Source organism: Opisthorchis viverrini, assembly GCF_000715545.1.
Source record: "Opisthorchis viverrini unplaced genomic scaffold opera_v5_109, whole genome shotgun sequence".
NCBI classification, from domain to species: domain Eukaryota; kingdom Metazoa; phylum Platyhelminthes; class Trematoda; order Opisthorchiida; family Opisthorchiidae; genus Opisthorchis; species Opisthorchis viverrini.
Genome location: NW_008751764.1, coordinates 98,374 through 122,817, shown reverse-complemented (window position 1 = coordinate 122,817; position 24,444 = coordinate 98,374). Strand labels below are relative to the sequence as shown.

The 24,444-nt window shown below is 42.7% G+C and overlaps 1 protein-coding gene across 1 annotated transcript in view; it reads left to right on the top strand.

Moving 5' to 3' along the window:
* The window catches only part of T265_05614 (hypothetical protein), a gene marked incomplete at both ends in the record, with an annotated part of 36,033 nt that overhangs the window by 9,013 nt on the left and 2,576 nt on the right, over window positions 1–24,444 (top strand). Inside the window, 6 exons of the mRNA XM_009170673.1 lie at window positions 6,705–6,992; window positions 11,785–11,966; window positions 16,173–16,358; window positions 19,132–19,577; window positions 22,318–22,427; window positions 23,684–24,275. Of these exons, the coding sequence (XP_009168937.1) occupies window positions 6,705–6,992; window positions 11,785–11,966; window positions 16,173–16,358; window positions 19,132–19,577; window positions 22,318–22,427; window positions 23,684–24,275 (1,804 nt within the window). The remainder of the gene's footprint in view (window positions 1–6,704; window positions 6,993–11,784; window positions 11,967–16,172; window positions 16,359–19,131; window positions 19,578–22,317; window positions 22,428–23,683; window positions 24,276–24,444) is intronic.

Here is a 24,444-nt window from a genome sequence, read left to right as displayed (position 1 = left end):
TGCAACCAAATTGCCCAGCTCAGCGAACAAGCCAACGACCATCTACGCTACCTGAGCTACCGACATTCTCCTCTATAGAAAAGAGTAGTCTATGCTAAAGGAGGTGTAATAGGTATTGATATATAGAAATAAGTGTTGACAGCTCTTGTTGTGAATTTGATGGTCGAAATATTGCCCGGGATTACTGGTATTGTCTTTTGCAGAATTATTCATGCAGCTAACGAGCGAAGGTCACTGGTTACGAATCAGACGGGTAAAGACTAAAGGTCATCCAGGCTCTGACCAAATGGAACACTTGTCAGCCAACAAATAGTTTGGCCACTCAAATGACCGACAAAAGTCGAAAATTACAGCCAGTTATCACAGCACATATGCAGCATCACTCAGGGCCCACACATACGCAGTGCTGAGCTACAACGCATCGAAACGTAACCACGCACAAGTGATATCTTCCCGACTAGCGGCGACATATACGCAGTATTCAAGCTCAGTGAACATTTCAGCTACCAGCAGCAGATACTCAGCGGTCAAAGGGAAGATGTGGTATGATTAAGTAGTGGCTTAGCTAGCGATGCGTGGAACTCATAGATACGTACATGACAAGCATTGGCGTTTGTCTCTATGTCAATGCACCAGACGTTTAACTATGATAGTGTTTCTAAACGTTTCTACACCTTGAAGAGGTTAGCCAGCCAGATTTTCACACTTACTTTTATCAATTCCTCGTTCAAAAGGTCTAGCATCTTGACTGAGCAGTGAGGGTTTCAGTAACGTTTCCGTGCAATGGCTTTTGGTGCCATTTTACGAACACAGCCGCGAGGCTTGTTGAGTTGTGGAAGCCTTTTGGGATTTACAATAGAGACTTTCTGCATCCAACCTGAGCAAGAGAAAAACCAAACTACTGTCGAAGTAGACACCCAGTTCTGTGAAAAAAAGTCCAACTTATCCGCCCAGATACTTATCATCTTGTCCTTATGTTAACCACAAAATTTATAACTCTGAATATTATTTGAATATTAATTTAAACAAAAACATTCACACGAGCATACGCCACTAAGCTTGAATGACATATTACTGGCAGTTTTCATGCATTTAGTTTAACCGAAGACGTCCTCTTACTCATTAACTCTTCACGAGTGAATGTGGACCATCTGATAGTCGAAGCCAGATCATTTTGGTCCTTGGGAAACATGGAAAATATTCCCCGAGGACTGTCAATCATACACTATAAGACTTATCTTAGATGTTCGCAGCAGACAGTTAGATCCAGATCAAGATTAATAATAGCTTGCCCAAATTCTCAGTCATCATTATCCAAAAAGGGATATTCATTCCAGCCTTACGGAATTTCAGAACTCAAGACTGGTCTTGAGAAAACCGTTAGTTTACGCGCAGCTTCCAGGGAAGCCACTATTTTGGTTTGTAACTGTAATGAATGAACACCGGTAGCTTGTTGATACAATGACAATTCAGACGATAAGGACGGCAACAGAATTCACTTATTTTATGCACGATGAGTATGTCAGTACCCCCTGACTTGAATCATTTGGTTTGAAAGATTGCGCAGTGTCTGAGATATGAAAATGTAGCGGTTGCCTAATCTGATTAGTGCATCCGCATCCACCGTCTGCCTCGTGCTTTGTTTTGTTCCACATCCTACAACGTTCATCACCAGACAAAAGCACCGATTCGATCTTGGACAGAAAGACGACCACTGTTGTTGCACTGAGTGGGGGACATTGTGATCCGGTTTCAATAGACGATCGCCTTAGTCATGTAATCTTGTACTTGGAATTTACACTGATGCGATAATTGTCGGTTGGAAACCTGAACTTTCCAATAAGTCCAGTGCTGTGTATTGAGATACAGAAATCAGGGTTTGGGGCTGAAGGAAGGGCTGTTGGCTGATAGGAGGGTGCGAATGCAGCTGTTCAGCGTCTCTGACTGAATGCCGATGTTAGCACATTTTAAGCACGGCACCTCTATTGCAATAAGTCTATTGACTTCACGCCTAGGTCAGGCAGCTCAACATTTTTAGGCATCTGAATATCCCACTTCTTAGTCCCCATCGAAAAAGGTGGCGCTTTTTAGTGCAGCGAGTTCACTGGTTTGGCGGTCCCGTTTCGTCACCAGCTAGCAACATTTAAGAGCTACCCACCAAGTGTGTGATTGAAGGGGGTCTCCCGGTGCATGGTCAGTTACGCTTACGCGTTTGTTATCCTCTTCACTTCGATATGCGTGAGACAAAAAATCTTATGAAAAGAAAGTATGCATTTCAACGACCTATTCGGAATAAACGTCCTGGGATTCAGTACTATGCACAGGCCTTTAGAACTGTAATGTGGAGCAATGTGGTTCCTCACCTTGCCTACATTTTCACTCAAAAGTCATTCAACCCTGATGTTTCATGAGATATAATCAATCAGCCAGTGGAGGCTATTTTGACATATTTCAGATGGAACGAATTGCAAGCTTACACAAGAAAGCGAAAATCACGAACATATATCTTGAAGCCAGACTCAGGTTGTCAGGGACGTGGGATCTACCTCACTCGTTCGATTAAAGAAATTCGACCGATGGAGAACATGATTTGCCAAGTGTACATAAGCAAAGTAAGCCCAAGTTACCGATGGTCCGCTTAATTTCTTTCTTTTTAAGATCGGGATCTTTAGTTTAGTTAATTTGACCCGAAAATTTTATGCAGACTGTGTGGAGCTCTATTCAGGCCATCCGTCTTTCCGTATTTTACCCTTCTGTTCGCCCTAAAAGGGTCACATTTTGTGCGCGTGTTTCAAACATTTTTTTCGGTAGCGCTATGCACGACAGTCTAAGAGTTCAGGCTTCGGGAGATCTATAAATGTTCCGTTGATTTACTGACTGAAAGCAAGAAGTTTCCATATTGTATCATCAGTTGTGCTCCCTGATCTTGGCACAACAATCGGATGAATTAATCGTTAAGCCTACCCATGTCAGAATCAATTGCTTTAGCAGCATAACGTCTGTGTAATAAAAACGGAAGCCTAAACCTTAAAAATACCCCTTTATGAGTTTGGTCACCGCGAACTTATGCTTCTCTGAACCTTTTCCTTAAGCTTTTGGACGAGGATATTTTAAATGAACCATTATATTGTCCTTGTTTATCACATTTGTTGTCATCGGGTACTGAGCATGATCGTGAATAGCCTCGGGACATCACTGGTTGAACCCGTAAGCAGCACACATCGAATAGGACCTAAACGCAGTTATTCATGGAATAAATAAAGTGGTTTCAACAGCATTTTTATCCGTCCAGCATTAGTATGGCCCCTCAAGGTTTTTGTGCTGCGGAAGTCAAAGTCAATTAGAATTCGGTGAACGGCTGTCTTGAAATTCGTGTTAAAAAGTTGTACACTTTGGGTTGAATAAAGCCGAATGTTACTAATATCTTTTCGCGCATTAAACGCCAAATCCCATTTTTACTGGGGTGTCTGTACCTCCCTCAGTCCCTGGAAATAACGTTTTGTTGATTCTGAATTCAACTTTTCCATCCAATCCATGTTTCAGCTCAGATCCGGTTTTTATTTCATTGTCGTTAGGAACTCTTTGGGCCCTAGACTTCTTTTTCAATCATATCTTAATATTGCATAACCTTATTATTGCAACCTCATCATGCTTTACATATATCTTTCTACTCAGTAAGCTGTCCGTGACTAATATTACTATTACTAGTATCAATAAAAGTCCCATTACAATTACGATCAATGTGCTCCCTGTGGGTTTAGTGGTAGCCGAACAGTGTGACAAGTGAACTACTCTTTGTTTCCGTTCTTATTCAAGCCTTCTGTGCTTCCTGAGGGCTCCCTAATTGTTGCAAATGGTAGCATTCGCAGTTATACGGCAATAATGAGGGTAATCAAATATCAAAATGCTCTACTTCTGGTTAAAGGGGACGCTGGGGACTAATAACAACAATGAAATTGCAAAGCTACGATTTTCTAAAGAGGAAAATGTCGGAAGCACAGGTAGCGTAGACGGTCGTTGGCTTGTTCCCTGAGCTGGGTAATTTGTTTGCAAACGTTTCATCACCAATCGAGGTGCCCACAACCACTAACCCACCGCTACGCACAACTACGCTCCTTAGTAACGCATTGATGATGTCACCGCGATTGGTGATGAAACGTTTGCAATCAAATTGCCCAGCTCAGATAACAAGACAACGATCAAAGCCACGATTTTTCTGCCTTACAAATCCAGACAGTTTCCGAAGCTTAATAAAGGTCGACATAACTCTATAATTTTCCAGAATATTGTAGTCAGCCCAAGAAGTTTGGATTTACTAAACAGCGACTGCCCAATGGAATAAAAAAATGAAAAGTGAATTCCTAGGTCTGTTAAAGATAATCTAACCACGCAGTTGATGATTTTTAACCCTTTTTTATACCTTAATCGTCGACGTACGACGCGATCATTTAAACTGCACATGCGTCACTAATCACGTAGCATACACTAAAATATATTCAAATACACCATTTTTCGTTTTCAACACCTCTGAATTAAATGTTATGTTTCAGTAAGTGCATGAGAGGATAGTTCCATAAAGCGATGCGGTGAGTCACAACGCACTCGTTATGAGTTAGCATCAGCTGAATTTGTTGAAAGATGCGAAATTCGTGGGATCTGTCATTCTCATGGCGTCATACGTGGAATCCGGCTCTCAGGCATTCATATAGTTCTGCAGAATGCGGAACGCAGGCAGAAGATTGTTAGAAGTCTACTACAACACTCCAGTGTCCACCGTTCAAACTCACTACCACAATGTGATAAGTGAGCCATACCACTGCGATGGCTGAATGATAAACGGCTTTGAAAATGCTGTGTGTTAGTTTCAAACATTGTTTAGGGTGGGAGTCTGAGTAGAGATGGTACAGGTGTGTGAAAGAGAAAACTAAAACTACGGAAGCTTAAGAAATTCCCCATCTCGTTGCTCACTTCCAACAAACTGCGTTACCCGGGTTGTTACAGGATGGCAACCAGGAGTGCTTTCTGAAAGCAGACAATCTATCCAGTTATTGTTTGGAACATCACGCACGCAAAGCTAACCGAAACTCATCTACCCTTAAGTTACTTCCAGTGAGTCAAGTTTTTTGTCTACTCATGGACACCCTCTGCATTACAAAACTTATACGTGGCGTCATTTGCCTGATAGAACTGAAGGTGTGAAGCCTATAAACCGTATGTTACGGCAGAACCTATGCACTTAAATCAGGAAAACCAATGTTGTAGCGTTTATTAGGTGCTATACCATTGAAATACTTCATTTATGCATTCAACTGGCCTCGTTCAAACACTTATTGTCTCCTTCTTGGTCAGCTCACACCAGAAAGTGCTACCACTTTCCCACCATGACATACTGGATGGACCTAAATGTAAAAATCTTAATGAACAAGCAATCTTTAACTCTAAGAGATGTCTTAAAACGTTTGCTTTTTGTATGATGAATATTCCCGTTCACCATGGAAACTTTGGTGTTCAGTTGGCAAGCAGGCATTGTCGATACATGTATAGTTTACGCCCAGACCTCTATCCGGTCAGAGGGATTGCGTAACAGCTAATCAACACAATTTTAAATCGGTGTTGCTCACTGAACATATCGACATCTGTGATACTAAAAATCTACCCTTTAAATGAACACTTTCTGCGGTTTAGCAAACTTTATGGGAAAATAGTGAACTACGCAATCAAGGCTGACCAGCACTCACAAATGATGGCTTAGCCCACTCAATGAGGAGCCCTACACAGCTTCGCCGATGAAAGCGAGGATAAAAACAGTTTTTTGTACAGACACATTGTTGATCGATGGTAACTATGGGACCGAAATAAGGAATCTATCAGTTAATTAAGAACACCATAATAGTGATGTATTTCATTTGAGAGACTTGGCAGGACCGAGACTCCACGTTATATTTCCTGAGCCCCATGTTCTGAGTATTGTAAACGATCAGTAACCTGGTAAAAAGATTTGAATCTGGATCGATAAAAGGAATCCCGCAATCGCTTCAATGAACAAAGTACTGTTGAGATCTTCATCCTTCAAGTGAGTTTGTATATTACATTCATTTGTAATTCAGGGTCTCAAAGTTGAATAACGTTTCCTAGGCAAGCAGTGAAATTGCATCGAAAGGAAAGTGATAGGAACAGCTCTTACACTGCTGGTAAATAGACATTTCAATGATCTTATGCAACCTGATCCCAAAAACTAGATTGATGCTAAGCAACAAAATGAATTTGGTGACATTTCCAGGTATTAAGATAGACAATCACACTGTCCTTCATATAACGTTATAAGACGGGCTGGACCTAGCCTTATAACATGGCGTCTGAACTAGTGGAGGGTAAGGAAGGCAGAATTGTTAATCTCTGGTTTTATGCACACCAACGTTAAATCTTATCAACTACAGTCACACAACGGCGGAATGTCCGCTTGAAGCTGTTGGGATGCCAGCTGATCTAGTTGGTGAGTATGAAGCCGAAGTTACACGAGGATGTGGCCACTGGATTTGGTTGAGTATGTGAAGTCTTAGTTATAGGCTTATTTGCACCAGTAGCGGCGTACGTGTTTTTGATGAATGTGATGTATTTTTTTTTTGAAAAAAGGGAATAGCACATCCCTTACCGATACATCAATGCATACATTTCAATTAACATATCTTATTTTTCGGTTCCAGCCTTTTTTAATTGATGGATATAAGTTCGACATGCGGCTCTATGTCTTGCTTACTTCGTGTGATCCCTTGCGGATATACATGTTCAAGGACGGTCTCGTGCGTTTCACCACAATTCAATACGTTGAGCCAAACCAACGTAACATGCACAATATGTACATGCATTTGACAAACTACGCTGTACAGAAACATAGTGATGGCTACATTCGCGATGATGAGGAAGGTGGGACAAAGCGACGTATCACGACACTCAACCGGTGGTTCACCCAAAACGGCTATAACCTTGAAAAAGTAAGCTAGATCAAATGGAACTGAAAGTATGGTGCTTGATGTCAGTGAGCCCTATTTATGCTGGTCACGCCGGGAGTATGTAGATGCAGGAATCAGTAGTTTATTTCGATCCTGATGTATACGTTTTGTGGATTACTGGTTCCCATCTGTACAGCAGTGTGAGAGGCAGGTTGAAGCACTGGGATTTTATGCTTTACCACTTTCTTCCTCTATACAACTTACTGAGGTTTTCTACGTAAAGCGGTCGTTGTATTAGTTGAATCAGTTCTGACTGTAGTGTGACAGATGAGGACAATGCACGAATCTGCAAGATTCGGGTTGCGTTTACTAATTTGGGACGCTTATGGTATCAAAATGGTGTATCCTGCATCTCAGGCTATAGTGCGGGTTGTTTTGTTCTGACTGTGAGCCTTAACCTATTCGAGCGGCGGAACCGAGACGTCTTCAGGTGTTTGAAATTCGTTGTCTCGGGACCATAGCTCGTGTGGGTTGGTGTCGCAGAATCCGTAACGACGCATTTAGAAAGCGAGTTTTCGGTTGTGCAACGGAGGCTTCCATTAAAGAATGTGTCCCGCACCAAAAGCTGCGTTAATTAGACCGTGTAGTGCACATGCCGAACCATCGTTTGCCAAAGCGAGTACCTTTTTTTCGTGCCCAATTCAGAGTGACGGAAGCAGAGAGGTGACCAACCCTTGACCTGCCAGAGGGGTATGAACGAGATTACGAAAGGTTTGGGTTCTGTTGGTGTTACTCGCCTTCTAGGATAAGGACCGCGAGATCCCCACTGTGCCGGTTTCTGAGACGCTGTGAGGCATGCCTGCTCATCGGAGTCAATGGCATTCGTGTTATCAGTTTCTATCCAGATTTCCTAAACGAGATTCTGGAGGTGTGGGCACATTGGACTGGTTGTAGTAAGCCAGCACTATGTCTCTTCCCTGCCCATCTTTATTATTTTCTTCACAACAAGGCTTCCAAATAAATCGCAGTTGTGTGGCAGCGAAGCGTCATGCTGTTAATTATGATGATGGTCCTTCTTAGCCAGTGCACAACATTTTCATTACGGAAGCATGTATTTTCACAGAACACTCATGAGGGTAATCGAGGCAGACTCACATTGGTTGTGCGATGCGGTTTAGGATGATTTGATAGAGATCCCGCACTGTTAATTACACCGATCGACGCTGGAAAACCGAGAGGCATGGCACGGCCGTTCCATCCTTGTTGGGACTCATCATCATTGTGCGTGTGACAAATCTTCAAGGATTTTCGAATTTGTGACATTCCGGCTAGTGCTTTGGAATCTTAACAGCTCAGCCGCGAGTAGCTAATCGCCAGTGCTATTAGCTCGTACTCAGACAGGATTTAGCACCCCTCGTCCCCTACTCACGGAATGCACTTCACGATGGATTTGCTGAGTGGCTGTCCGCGTGACGCCCCTTCAATCATCGGGCGGCCCATCCCCAACGTGCACACGTAGTTGGGCACTTGAGTTTCAGCATAAAGCATTGGCCGGCAAAAAATATCGAGCTCCATTTCTTTGTTGACATAAAGAGATGTATACAGGTGTACCTTAATAATTCTAAAGCCCAATTTTTGGCCGATAATTAGTCCACATTCATTATCGACTTAGGGGTGCCTCATTGATACTTTCAGTCTGTAAGATAAGTTGTAGATCATTACTCTATTTCTCTGTTTCCTATCAGAAAATATACAGTGAGCCATATAGCTACGGGTTGGGAAATAGATATTCTGAATTTAGTTAGCTTGTGATGGAGTGAAGACGACGTCCTTAAAAATGAGGGCTTCAAAAACATGCTGATTAGTACCATATGTACGTAGTAATGAGATCTTGAAATTTCAGACTGGTAATTCGTCATGCTAAAATTAGTTTACAAGTACGGTAAGCATGTCATTTACACTATGGGGTTTTGTTCACCTTCTACGTACTTTAGGTGGTTTGAAAAATCCACTTTATACATCTCGCTGCAGGCAAGATAGCCAGACTTGGTGGAATTTAGCTTCGAACTATTGGTGACCATTCATATTGGTTAATAATTCGTTAACTCCCAAAAGACCCAAACGATCGAAGCCATTGAACAAGGCCTAGAAAGAAGGATTTCCATAAGGCAGTCATTCCACTTGTTATTGGCAGGCGGTTGAAGCCAAACTAAAATATGGAGCGAAAAAACGAAGCGTAATTTAAATTCATTGGGATTACAAACTGTCTATGGTTCCGGATCATCCGGTAGACAAAACCTAATGGAGGTTTATGAAACCAGCCAATCAATACGCAGCTGGTCTTAAAAGCTCACAACTTTCAATGGTTCAGATTCATTAGCCTAGGTTTTGTACATTGATGTACCTTTCCAGTATCATTCTCACTTTGTTATTTGTCATAAGAGGGTCTTTGCAAGCCCGCAAACTAGTGAACGTGTATCTGTCAATTGGTAGGGAGCGCATCACAGGTAGATGAAGGCAGTATTATCTTAGAGACTAGTCTAATGGAGATTTGTTAATGATGATCGTCAGCCGGACGGTTTTTGTTCCCACAGATTTGGAATGATGTTGACGATGTCGTGATTAAGACAGTGCTGTCAGGATATGCCGTACTACGACATAACTACCGCACCTGTTTTCCAAACCACTCTCAAATGTCAGCCTGCTTTGAAATTCTGGGATTCGACATCATGTTTGACCACAAACTGAAGCCATTCGTGCTTGAGGTAAGTGCCGTTTTGGCGAACAGTATGCATGAATCATGTTGATATTCCTCAATTTTTGGCTATAGGGTTATGTACTCAAACTATGAGGTTCTTTATTGGCATAAACTAGAGGTCTGATTTCTGTTGTGTCCATTTTTGGGTCGGGTTTGACTATTGGTAGCAGGTCTGGTGAGCTGTACTAATTGAGCGCGTCATCAGAATAACAGTGCTTAGACCATAGCTTACCAATGAGTACAAGTTTGGGTTCGAGGACAGTTCATTTTGCGCTTGTGAGGGTACCGTTGTCATGATCGGAAAACAGCGTATTGAGAGTAGTCTTCAGGATCAATTTTCTCCCGCTGGATTTTGTAGCCTCAGGTGGGTATGAAACAAGTGAACAAAGTTGCCGTCCTTCTATGTTTCATGAGAGTCGTACGGATGGTCAACAGCCTCGAACTTATGCAGGGAGGCGGACGCGTCGTTACCTTCTTTACAAAGCCGTTTTTAGGGTACCGTTGTCATGATCGGAAAACAGCGTATTGAGAGTAGTCTTCAGGATCAATTTTCTCCCGCTGGATTTTGTAGCCTCAGGTGGGTATGAAACAAGTGAACAAAGTTGCCGTCCTTCTATGTTTCATGAGAGTCGTACGGATGGTCAGCAGCCTCGAACTTATGCAGGGAGGCGGACGCGTCGTTACCTTCTTTGCAAAGGATGCCGTTTTTAGACAGATTTTGTTTCCACGAAACGCTGTAGTGACGGTGACCTCAGGTAGCGAGTTCAGCCTGTGGGGATCGCCTAACCGTCTGACGCTTATAGGGCATTCGGTCTGAGACTCATGGCACTCATTGCAAAGCTGTAAACATGGACTGGTTGTACGGTTGTGCAGTGGGACGCTGATAATTGATTTTGGCTTCACAGACCGTTGTGCTTAGAACCTTTCATTTCTCTGGCTGCACCAGCAAAAATGGTTGAAATGGTGGGTACTAGAACTCAACCCTGTGCCTGACCAGCAAGCCAAGTAGGAATGTAGCCGGAACTGAGAGGTTTTGTGGTCCACAGGCACATTCAACCAAGGCAGTGTCTCAAAACTGACTGTGAAACGTCAGTGATATTTCGATCATGTTACATTTAACCGGGTTCAGGTTACTGCAAGTTTTTGGGTTAGGTTCTCTCTTACTAGATGACTGGCTTTGGAAGGGAGTTATCTTTAGAAAATAATCTGACATCTGTTTTTTGCCGTTATTTTGCATCGGGTTTAAACATTATTTATTCTTGCATGTTCCATTAAGAGCTCCGCAAGCCATTTTCTATTCAATTCGAATTCTAGTGAACTTCCCGAAATCAAAACCCTGTTCGAATGGATTTCAACAACGATGTTACAAAACGCCTTAAAAGTAGCAGTTGAAAGCAACAAACAGACAACTAACTGAAAACGGTAATATACAGCAATGCTGAACACGCCTGCCTTGTGTGTCTCCCATACCCCTTTGCTTGTGCCAGGCTCAGGTATGGAACATAGCAAGGAAATTACGATGGTCCAGTGTCAGTCGAACACGAATATTTTGATGTTATTGCATACATATTCACACTGGATATGAGAACACATTCACTACCTAGCCTGGTGGATATCTAGCTAAGCACAGCGAATGCCGTGTGAATACCGTCTTCGAAGTAGATTTTCACAGACAGCGCGCACCTGCCCTCAGATATTACCTGTCGTAAACTGCTATTAATTTGGGCCATTTGACTGCTCGTGCTCACTCAGGTAATTCTTTCCTCATTTACCATCCATCCTGGAGAGAGGTTAGATAAATAGCGAATCGCGTGCATAAATCAAACCGAATAGTATTTCAGAAGTAGTTCAGGAAGACCCTCTCAAGGGGCCTTCGCCGTAACCATCTATTCGGAGCCAACACCAGCAAGCACGTGGTCGACGGTGCATGTGTTACCCAACGGATCATCTACTCTATCCATCTGCATACATTAGGCAAGCTCCAATAAAGAAAAATGCCTTTTTACCTCAGTAGATTATCATATCCCCTATCAGTCATTTGAGGTACTTCTTAAACCTTTATGCTTTGTCATTCAGGTTAACCATTCACCAAGCTTCAGTACTGACAGCAAACTGGACAAGGAAATCAAAGAGGCCATGTTGTGGGATACGTTGCAGCTAGTTCATTTCGGCATGGTAACTAAAAAGAAGTGTGTGGAGGACGAACGAAAGAGAATACGAAGCAGGTTGTTGCAGAAAATGCAAAAGAAGGAAATAAAGTATGCAGTTTCTTTACGACTTTCGCCATTTCAAAGCTTTCACCTACATATCCGTTATACACCCTCAAAATAGGTAGTGATCTGAATCACTGCGGTACACTGATCAGTTTTTTTCAACCATGGACTTTACTGAATGAATAGATTCAGTTTTTTGGATGTAAGGCTGCGCTGATTTGATGCATAACGTTTAAGAATCGGACATAAATGCTCAACACAAATTTAGGAAAGAAGGAAGGAAAGATCGAATGCACAGTGTCGACATGTGTACAGCGGTGACACTGGAAAATAGCATTTCCTACCAGGCCATTCTGTGCAAATTTTGCATTTTTATTGTGCTAGGTACGTGCGCTAAAGAGTATATAAGCGAATTGCCAAATGAGGTTTGAGACCAATGCTTGTCTTTATCACGCGACGCATAGTCGAAAAAAACGTTTGAAAAGCGAGCGACTTTACTCGGCGAAGACCTTAGCCTTGACAGTATCACTGTATATGGGTGGCTAGCACAAAAATTCGACTCTTCAATGAACCTTGGTTCAACCACTGAGCGCGTACGGATACTTGTTAAAACGTTGTTGGGTTCTGCGTTGCCCGGTGTCCTGCTGAGTACGGGTCTGTGGTGGTGACGTAAGATATGTGGGGACGTGAGTAGCGATCAGTTGGTTTGACCGCAATGGCATAACAATGAGCACGTGCAGCAAGCATTTATGTGTTCAAGTGTCAGCACCTTTCGTCCGCTCAACCAAGTTTTGGATAATACCGCACTTTTTTAATCTTAGTGTCGATCACTGCTCCCATGGTCGTCAGCTAGCGCATCGTTTTGTTGTGTGGTGGGGAATCTATTCCAGGAGAAAAAACAAGCTGCGGATCTTGTCTTCCATAGGATATTAGCCCTTTGTAGGGTACTGGAACAAACAATCCATAGGTCTGCTGAAGTTGTACGTACAAGTGCATGAACCGTGTCGTATTTTGTGGCCTAGTTGCATCGTCAGGTTGAAAAGGCATTTTGGGTTCATTTAGTCCTTTCAACGCGTGAGAATTATATACTTATACTTACTGAACCTTTCTAACATAATGCATCTGTCTGAAGTGAATTCAAGTGCGACAGCAATAACTGCCTGGAAGCACTTCAGGTCAGCCTGTTTTGATTGATTTGTTCGGAGCCTGTTTGCGATATCTCATAGCTTGCACACCGTCATAATTGTCAGTAACCTTCGTTAGCCTAGGGTTTTGTGCCGGAATGTGACCGAGGCTGATTAGTTAAACAGTCCAATCACCTCGTTAATCTCTCGGTTCTCGAATACACTGTCAACAAAGGCTCAAATTAGTATGTACGTTGCCATATTGATTCTCCAGCCAATAAATCCGTTGCATACTCTGCACTGGGAGGCAACTCTACTGTTACTAAACATATAATTATGTTTGTTCATTTGCTTCGGTTGTATCAAATCATGAAGTTTACTTGATCCTGGGTGAATAGTACACAAGTGAAATCCTGATACTCTGTCAGAATGTCACCTGCTTATTACCTCAGGGCATAGCGCAGGACGTTTTTGTGGTTTGTACACAGTCAACAGAGACTTAATTACTTAAGGGCGACAATACCAGGACGCTCTAATCCAGTTCCTTGGAAGTCTTCGGTTCGTACACCTCGTCTTTAACTCATATCGATACAGTAAAGTGAAGCATGTTTGTTAAGCTGTTCGGCTCCATTGTTTTCGCACCCCGAGTGTGTTGAATAGCCTAACACAAACAGGAGAAGTACAATGTTTATTTGTTTGTGAAGCACCTCCGGTAAGACAACAACTAATGACCTAGTGCTGATTTTAATTTCAGTAATTACGAGACGTTTGCTCATACAAGACAAAGGGCGTTAAACTATACGGCCACCAATACAATGAAACGTAGTCTAATATAAGCAACTCATTCGAGGGAAGCCCAATACTGTGGGTTGGAGTTAAGAAAGCGAACTGGTTAATTACTGTTGTGCCAGCTTGCCTGCACAACCAGACGATCTTACACCAGAAATAAATCAAAGCTTAATTAGAACTTTGGTTTGAAGAACTCCCATGTCGCCATCCCTTATTTAAACTCGAAATAAAGTGCAGATATTGCAGACTGCAGCGAAGCATCGGTGTTGAACACTGATGTCATGCTGTCGATGATGATGATGATGATGATGATGATGATTACGCTAATGAGACTGGTCACGTTATGATATTTATCAGGAAATTTATGATTTCCCATGTTATAACATAATATCGGAGTGATTCCTGCGCTTTAGGTCAAAACATCATCACAGACGGAGACACTAGTTATGAAGATGGCTGAGATGGGGGAATCCCATTGTTGCGAACCAGAAAGCGTCACGAAGCTTCCACATGTCCGCATTGCCGGTGGCATCATCTTCAGTACTCTGAGACAAGTTGTTAGAAGCAATAAACAAGCTTCGTTATGATATTTTGTGGGTTGTATGTAACAATCACCTGTCACCTCAAAGGTTGAACATCTTTGATCCGGTTGATCGGCGCAAAATAGTTGTTGTTAGTCAGAGACAAATCCCGCATTTTTGTTTAATGATAAGCCGTAGATGTCAGAACACAGTTGAAATAGAGGCAAATAAAGAAGTACATGCTGAGGTTTTCTTGCGTATATTATATAGCCGAAGGGCTATTACTGAGCAATGTCTTTTCGTTATTAGATGAAGCGTCATAGATATTACTAGCCTTTTCTATTGTTCGCTCATGAATTTTTACTAATGCTCTAGCTGCCAGTGGATTCTAGGTTCCCATAAGTTGGATGGCATCTTCATCATCAACACACCACCACTGAAGGAATATTGTATAATTTATTTTATAGTTGCAGTGCTCGGAATGGGTGATTCACGAATATCAACGTAGCCCTAGGCACAGACGCTTCTAAGAATATTGCATGTACCCTTTTCTTAGGCTCCTAGAATTTAATTGTTGTTTTTTCGGTTAGATACTGACATGGCTGCAACACATTTTGATAGTCAGTTGCGAAACGTTTATGTCGATACTTGGAAGCCACATGACTGAATCTTATGTTGGTACGCACGCTTATGGTAAACAAATCTGATTCTTTCGACAGAAACTGAGCGAATTTCTTGAAATATCGGAATAATTGCGTTGTGGTTTAGGTACTGAGTGTTTCTGAGCTGACTTCGGTCCCTCCCTTCTTACTATGGGACAACTGTGTCAACAGTTAAGAAAGTAAAGCTCGCATCACTCGCTGCGGCGACCACACCCGGGTTTGTGCTCTGTTGGCGGTTATTCTATTCCCTATAAACTAGGTTTCACACAAATGTTCTTCTTGTGATGATCTGTTGCACTCGCTTCTTAGTCCAGCCAGGCCTTCGTTAACCTTCATCCTTCGTATTTCGTAAATTATTTCGACTAGGTTTCACACAAATGTTCTTCTTGTGGTGGTCTGTTGCTCTCGCTTCTTGGTCCAGCCAGGCCTTCATTAATCTTCGTATTTCCTCGTATTTCGTAAATTATTTTACTGGTTAGCTGCATTTTGACTGCACCATGAAAGGACTAAATTTGTACGGGAGCAAGGCGGATTTCATTGAAAAAACATGTGATGATTAACTGCAAGTTTGCGTGAGTGGATGGCATCATACCGTACTTATTCTGATACGCTTTAGTGACTTTTGAATGAGTAAAGTAAAACAAAGCTGCTATCCGTAAAATCTACCTTCAAAAATTATGCGCTGTTCAATTCTCAGTGAGAAACGTAACATGCTTCGTCACAGGAGATTTAAGGAGGCTTCGAATTCATCGCGCGAAACTGCTGCAAATGTGCAGCAAAGGGCTTTTAAATGTCAATGTGGCGAATATTGAGTAATCAACGGTATTCTTCATGGTGCATGCACGCAAAATGTTGCTCAGGTAAGCCAGAAGTATGGTTGGATTTGGGGGATACACTAATGGACTAACACGAACTGGGTGATGAAATGCCTGAAAGTTTTCATCATCATAACAGGTCATTTAATTTGCAAAGTAAAAAAAATTAACTTGGTTCGTTCGTTCTGTTCAACCCTTTATGTTAAAACAGTAGTAGGGATTCATGCCGATAACTTTTTGTTGAAAAGTCTTCTTATCATAATCTTGAGCAGACTTCTGTTTAGACAAACCTTTTTGGCAAATATTGACTGACACCATTTATTTGTTTTGTTTGGGCTAGAGATGCGAACGAGAAGAAAGTGGCAGAATCCGTTACAAACGCAGAACGCTACGAGAGCGCCCACGTTGGGAACTTTCGCCCAATCTTCCCCTGTGCGAATATGGAAAGATACGAGCCGTTTCTCACTCCACACGCACCTTTTTATCAAGAAACAATGACGTACAAAGTTCGAAGTGAGTGTGCACGGTAAGTATTAGAACTGCGACGCCGAGGAAAAACAGGCTGACTGAAGCGCAACTGTAAGTTGAGCCCGAGTGTCAAGTCGTATGTGCGACTCGCAGCTATTCTGATCCATCCTTCGGTATGCGCTGCGAACTGGAAAGTATTTTCATTGCTAAGTGTAGAAAGAATTTACGGATCTGGTCTTCGTTTTTAAATAGGGACCTTTTCTGGGTTTTTATGTGAGCTTTGGGCAGATTGAGGCAGGTACCAAACTGTCGCAATGAAACTCCCTTATAAAATGAACAAAATTATTGCCTGACATGATGTGCAGTCCACAGAACGTATGAAGCCAAGGAAAATAGTCTTCATCCGTATAGGCACACAGAAAGTTCTGATCATTTTCTATAAAGACCGTCTACATTCGTGTCCAAAACTTACCATTAAACAAACTGAACTAAGTGCTGAGTACATGCCAACCTCACATTATATTGCATTGTTTTTATATTCATCATCATCATCGTCATCGACAGCATGACATCAGTGTTCAACACCGATGCTTCACTGCCGTACAACCATGATTTATTTGAAAGCCTTATTGTAAAGAAAAGAGTAAGGGTGGACGGGGAAGGGACTTAGTGCTAGCTTACCACAATCATTCTGAGGTGCCTACACCTCCAGACATTCACTCAGGCAATCTGGATAGAAACTGACAACAAGAACGCCACTGACATCGGATGGCAGCCATATCTTGTAGTGACTCCAACCAGGCATAGTGAGTATCACGCGCTCCCCATCCTGGAGGGCGAGTAGCACCGGCAACCCCCAAGTGTTTCGTGATCTCCTTCACACTCCTCTGCCAAGTCAAGTGTTGGCCACCTCTCTGTTTACGCCACTCTGAGTTGGGCATGAAAAACAGCACTCTTTCTTCGTTTTAGGTTAGCTTTCACCAGCTACGCTAGCATTTGAGGAAGTTAACAGAATGCCTTTTTAGCAACATTTTTCTTGGAACTGCGTAAGCCACGATTATATGCGCTTGATCTAGCCCAGTAGAGGACCAAACTGGAGAACTTTCGTCCAAGAAGCCCGCACGATTAAAGCTTTGTAAAAACTGACCGAATACGTGGTCCACCTGAAGAGCAAACACCTCGAAAGAAATGGCATTTCGGCCACTCTCCGGTTACAAACTCTTTTCTTGATCTAAAATCTCACTAATGTGGAGGTGGAACCTTACCGTATTGTGACGGTCTGCGCATCCTCCTGACTGGTTGAGCCAGAACGAAGGATGTTTATACGGCATTAGTACTCGCTCATAAGTTGGCCAATAGATGCAAACCAGACTAACACGGTCTCCAGGCCCTCTATATTGTGGGTTTGAACATTTTTGACGACACATTCCTTGAACTTCATGCACGGCTGATAGCCTTATTCGAACCGGAGATGACCTGTGGTCAGGCTTTTGGTCAAAAGAATTGGTTGAGGGCCATATCAACCTGTTTATTGTTGGAATTCGTAGCTGTAGTTTGACACACGTACTGGTATGAACTGTATGAATACCAATAACAACATGCCAGATCGTCCGTTGAATTATGCCATTAGCCGGGTCGCCTTACTTGCTGCACACAGCAGGTTAGATACACGGGAGCAGGCTATTGCTAACGCTTCCTATCTTTCTTCAGTATTATCCCCTAACTCTCTTGTTGTTTCATTTAAGGGGCAGTTTTCTATAGTTTTCCGCCATGGGCACGTCCAAAGACCTCAAATATATCCAGCTATTTGATCACCACGTCTCCATTGTATAGCTGGAGCATGTACGTAGAAGAACGGTCCGTCGCATTCACTCGAGCAGCAGAATGGGATCTATTTGACCCACCTCATTGCGTTTGGCGAGGGACATAGCAAGAAATAGTGACTAATCGATGTCAGTGGTTTTGGTGCTATCATTTTCCTTCCAGATTGTCTGACTTACTGCTTAGAAGTGCAGGTACCCTAGAATGCTTGCGATAAGTTGGTAACAGGTTAACCCCTCATCTGCACCCTTCTCTTGCCCTCACTTAAGGGCTTTAATATAAGTAATTAAACTTTGCGTTTGTACGGTGTGTTGCATAAGTATCAGCATGAATATTACCACTTCTGATGGTGATGGCGTGCAGGTATCGCTTTCTAAGTAATGAGAAAGAGGTTCAACATAACTACATGATTACGAATTTCCGATTTGAGGAACTCCCGCTGAATGTTGCGCCTTGGATTACAAGTGTAAGCTCTTGATTGAAGTTAACCATAGACAGTAAGATTCTGGATGTGTGACTATCCGCCTACTTTAAAGAGTTTGGTAATTTTCGAGACCACCAGTGCAGTGACTCCTAAACTTATTTAGTGTCCATTATGATTACCATCTGTCGCTTGAAACAAGTAATTCTTGCTGTCTTTCTTAAAAAGGCAAAAATCATTCCATGGAGAAGAAATGTCTGTTCTCCAGAACAGTGATAAGATTCCATTTAGAGGCCAGAAATTCTGTAGAAATTTGGTGGACACTTGCGTGGAGAGTAGCTTCTCTATGGGGGCTGTCTTGCGAGCGTCTACTCCAGTTCAAGACAGATAATTCATTAAGTGTGAAATTTTTCAACCGGGAGGCATGTGGGAATCAGTTTCTTTTATCCCCTGTGTGTGACCCTACTAGAGAAAAGAGACGAAACTCGATCTTACCGTTCATAACGGTCTGTCCAAAATATAAACCCGGCTACAAACTTGCAAACCCGAATGAGTGAATGATGTCAAATCCGACTTCTTTGGATAACAGGCAACTCCGAGAAGAGATACGTCAGAAGCAAGAAAAACTAGATGCCATTCAGAATAGAAACAAAATTCCCCAACCAGAGAGTCCCGCACCTAAGAAGATTACAACGAAAGTGCAGCGATGCATAAATCGAATCGGAAGTGGGCGCAATATATCTTCGAAGCGCCCAATCTCCGTACCCCGCCACTCAGTTGGTGACCGTGGAACATCGGAAGCAACTGCGTCAGTCGCAATGTCAGCAGTCCATCAATCCGGACGCATGAACCCAAATTTGATGCCCCAGGCTATTGTCCCAGAGGAAGAAGAGGAAAGGATGAGGAATTTGCAAATCAGAGAACGGCTAATGCAAACAACTGGCGTTATCGATATGGTAAGACGCTTGCTAATGAACAGCCGTGGCGTGCAGGCAACCTTTCCTACCGAACCGTATTTGGTAAAAGCGGACGAAGGTGAGCCAGTACTCTTTTCAAGGTCTATCCTTTTTCAAGAGTTATTAATATCTAAGGACATTCCCTACGAATAATAGATTCTAAAAGAAACTTCAAGAGAGTCCAAACTTTATTAAGTGTGAACTTCGACGGTTCTTTTCGAGGCAATTGTTAGTTCCCTCTTACTGTCTGAAAGAGGTTGATATTCACATTACAGCTATATATACGTCAGGTGTCACTCTATCAAATATACTTACTTACTTAATTAGTTACAAGTATCTGCTCACCCACTCTTTTTCTCTTCTCTTCACTGTACAGCTTTTAATACAACTATATATATACATATATATATATATATAAACATCCAGCTCCAACATTCATGGAAACTGAAGCCGCTCTAGTCCACATGAGTATCCTTGGGCTGAATGGAACTGGTCACACGCTCATTGGGTAAACATGTACTCAGGTTTGATTTACTGTTAAAACCCATGATTATCTTGAGGCCGATGTTTTGGATAATGAAATTGCTCTGGCCTCACTACATGAAAACGAGCCTCTTGCAGGATATCGCACACTCTCGTTAACAGCCTAATCAGAAAGGAGGCCCAGAGCTGTTGGTTTAGTTGTCAATTTTTTGTGTTTGACAGTTTGTGCCGTATACGGAAAACGACCCGTTGTTGGCTCCCAAAAGTATTCAGTCTCATTAGCAAAATATACTCATTTGCAAACAAATTTGGTCTTGCGAGAGACTCACCTGAAACCCAGCTGAATCTTTCGTTTATGGTGTTTCTAATCAACTGAATGTGGTGCATCAGGCCTTCTCATCTTTCAGCTGGTATGATATTGGAGATATCGCGATACACGTATAGACGTAATACACTACTCATAAGCTTGCTGGGTTCCAGGTAAGTCTCTCACAAAGCCAAATTAGTTTGCAAATGAGGCATTTCTCTAATTTCGTCTCTGGGATTGCGTCTACTTGATGAGCCACAAGAAGGGCGAAACCGGCTTCGGCTGTCGAATAATTTTCAGCAACCCTATGGATAGTGTATTACGTCTATCCAGTTTCATGTTGTCACTCCCGTTGAGCGCTGGGTTACTTTGCTTCTGGTTTACGATGTTAGCGATCGTGAATTTCAACTGTTTTCAACATCTTTATGTTCCTGCTAGGGTCACTGTTACAGAAACTACGCATGAGGTCAAATGAAAAGTGGATGGTCATTTTATGTAAAGGGCATATATCAACGACTGTTTTTTCGCTCGTGATTTTCTAGTGATGGGCAGCCGTGTTGTCATACCACACAAACCTTGACGTCAGTGAGATGACTTCACAAAGCGTATCCTGATGTAAGCCCAGTGACGCTGCTTTTATATGAGCGTCGAAGGGCTCATACATAGCTGTAGGTACTGGTAACAAAATATCCGGTGAAATCTCCATTGTATTCCTTGTTGTACCTTCAAAGGCACTAGATTTTGCTGGTCCAGTGGGTACAATTTCCTGAATACTATCGATTTTTTCTCAAGATGTCCAGAGTTGTTTGTGGTAAACTGAGACTCGACTGCTGGATAAATACCCATCCTCAGCCGAAATGTTTGTGTCATTTACAGTCCATGGGATTCTGGTGACAGATAGTAGACTTGCGTTTGCAGATCATGAGTGTGCTAAGTTTTCTTGCTGCACAAGGAAGTCATTATGTGCGTACCTCACTCTATCATCCATAACCCAACCATGAAGCTTTGTTAACACCATCGAGTGGTGGCTTATGAAGTTTTGAAGCAAAAGGAACAATACGAGAATGTGCACATATTTCCATCGTAGTATCCAGGGCCTCCGATTCACAGTCAGAAGTCTCCTGGCGAAATAGTCCTGCTGGGACTCACGCCTTTACTTCAGGAATTTATGTTGCTCACGAAATGTAATTTTTATAAGGGATTGCTATATGAAGAGATGACGAAGGGCAACATCACCCGCTCCTAGCGCCCGCGCATATTTAAGGAGTTTTCGGAGACGTCGGGAAGAATGATGATGTAAAGTAGGTGTACAAAGCATCCTAAATGTATTGTATGGAAGTTGAGGATTTAACTAAACGCCCGAATTAGTCCCATGCACATCTGATACAATCGCCTCATCCTCATCTGCATACTTTGGTTTTAAGACGATTCTAGGGAAACTATTGAAGGAGAAAAGATAGCAGTCTCTCCCACCAAGTCCCATATTACTTCAGACGCAACACACCTTAAGCTTCCGGCCATCTATCAGGAAACTACCAATCTTTGCCTGAAGTCATATGATGTGTAGCTAAACTAGTTTAAGTGTTGCCAGTCGGCCTATGCTGCAGTTCGAGGAATTACTGGTCATTCCTAGTACGCATTCATTTAATCCCCACATTGGTTTCTCTGCCGGCTGTTATACTGTGTTGAATGTGCCCGTGAGTATACAGAGCATTGGGCCAGTATACTGCACCCAGCTCAGTACATGTATGTGGAGAACTGGAGTGAAACTTAGGGCACCAGGTTAAGGTCCCTTCAGTCATTGCTGACTCACCACGAAGCTTTCTTGATTTTACATTTTAGGCCAAAGCTTTTCCACAACATTTATTGAGTCCTTACTCTTAGGGCTAGGACAGAAATGTGAGATGCTGACTCCTAGGCATTGTTTGCTAATCATCTGTCATCCAAGCGTTAGTGCGTTCACTTGAACTGGTAACTGTCTAGTGAAAACACGCGGAGAACAAGTGTTCTTATCAATTCAAAATTTCAGGTGTACCGAACTCGAAGAACGACCGTCCAACTTCATTGGCTGCCCAGCTATCACGGGTCTACCATCCCTTGGAAACGACTGGTACAGTCAACCGTCAGATTTTTTTCTCAGTAAGTGAACTATGTACGGTAAAATCATTTCACAATGACCACTGACAGAACCGATTGGGAACGATCACCCCACAAGGATGTACGCCGTAGACAATACTGCAACACGATGCTCATCCTAGTATAAAAATGACGTTCTTTCGTCAGCTTGATGGAAAAAATGTGTAGTTAGTGACGTGTAAATTTTAATCTAGCTGATGATGCCAGCGATAAGAACACTGTCAGAAATTTGACCATGCCGACCGGTTCAGACGGGCGGTCGCCGTTTATAATGTTTTTCCCGCTAAAATCTTTGACAAAATTGGTTTATCGCAGAAGAGACTCTGTATGTACTGGGTTAAAATGAACCAATAATCGGATCTACCTCTATGTTGACAAGCATCAGGGACATCCCAGTTGGGACTCAGGCGCACGATCCCATGGTTTGAACAAGCTGGAATAGGCTAACTTGTCCCGTTACAACAACACAGATATCCACTATGAAAAAAATTAAACTGGCACAAAGGCGTACAGCACAACACTTTTTTTTTACAGGGAATGACCATTCCCACTAGGTAACGGAAACCGTAGGCGATTAAAAAGCAGCTCGGATTATACGGTGCTGGATAGCAGTTGTTCGTAACCAATTACACCGTACTCTTCCCAGGTAATTACTGAAGAGCCCGTCTGTGCTGCCTTGTCTTGGAATGTGGAATTTGTTTCTTGGCGTATGCTACTCTACGAATGTTTCATTGTCATCTGCCTGAGGCTGCGTTTTTCGGACACGCTGCTTCCACACTAGAAACCGGGAAGTTTATGAGATTCCGTGCTGCGTGCACAGTTCTCATCATAAGAGAGATGTCAAAGACCATCGTCATTGTCGGGCAACTAGCCTTTGTTACCTAAGGAATTACATAGAGAATAAAATAATGTCGCAAGAAATGGAGTTCGTATGCCGAAAATACTGGAGCGTTTACACTTCCGGGTATTCACTCAAGCAGTCTCGATAGAAACTGACAGAAAGAATATCATATCTGGCGGCGTCTGTAGCTAGTCACAGGGCGGATTTCGAGAGACCTATCTTGGAATACGAACAGTATCCAGAACTTCTGTGGTTTCCTCCAATACTGTCTGCCAACTTATGCGTACATCTGATAAGGAATGCATTGAAAATAACCTCCTTGTTAGACTCTCTTAGAGAGACATTAAATAAATTTAGGCGCTCTTTCGTTCTAGCCCGATATTTTCAAAGCAATCAAATTTTTCAATTCTTCTGGCAGCGGAGCAACTCAAGCCATCGCGATGGGACAAACGGACAGCCATCGATTGATATTCCGAACTTGCTGGATCAAGGCAACCCGACAAAAGTAACTGATCAACAAGCTCTGGCGTCCCTATCACGCAACAATCCAAGAAATTCATTAACACGTCACACACCTGTGAATTCAACGGAACAGAGGCTACCACTGTGGAGGGGCTTGGCATACCCTATGGTTCGCCCATGTAAACCTATACTTGCGACCGCCTCTGAGAGAACAGGCCGCCAAAGGAGCCACACACCCAGCACGTGCCGTCAGAACGGACTACAAACAGCTCCCGACAGTACGCTCCTACACGAACGAAACCCAATCAACAGACAGCCCTTCGGTGTAAGACCTGCGACATACTTCGAGCGAAAAGCAGAAGCCAGAGAAATTATAGGAGAACTACTGATCAAACCGATCCTGGCAAACACTGGTTTCGATAGAATAAGCGACCAACACCAAAAAGTAAATGGTACACATTTCAGGATGAGTAACAACTCAGCGGTTACCGGTGATACCCGGTGGGACGAACGCTATCGACTGGGTAAACATTCTGCTCCGGTGAAAGGTAAACAAACTCGCGGATGCAAAATTCGCTTGAATTTCTCCCAATCTGGGTAAAATTTAATTTTCGACCATCGAGGAGCAGATAGGGGAATCCATAACCATATGGACGCAAAGCAGTTTTGATGAAGACTTCGTCCTGTCAGCTAGGCCAATCTATGCTGAAAACCAAG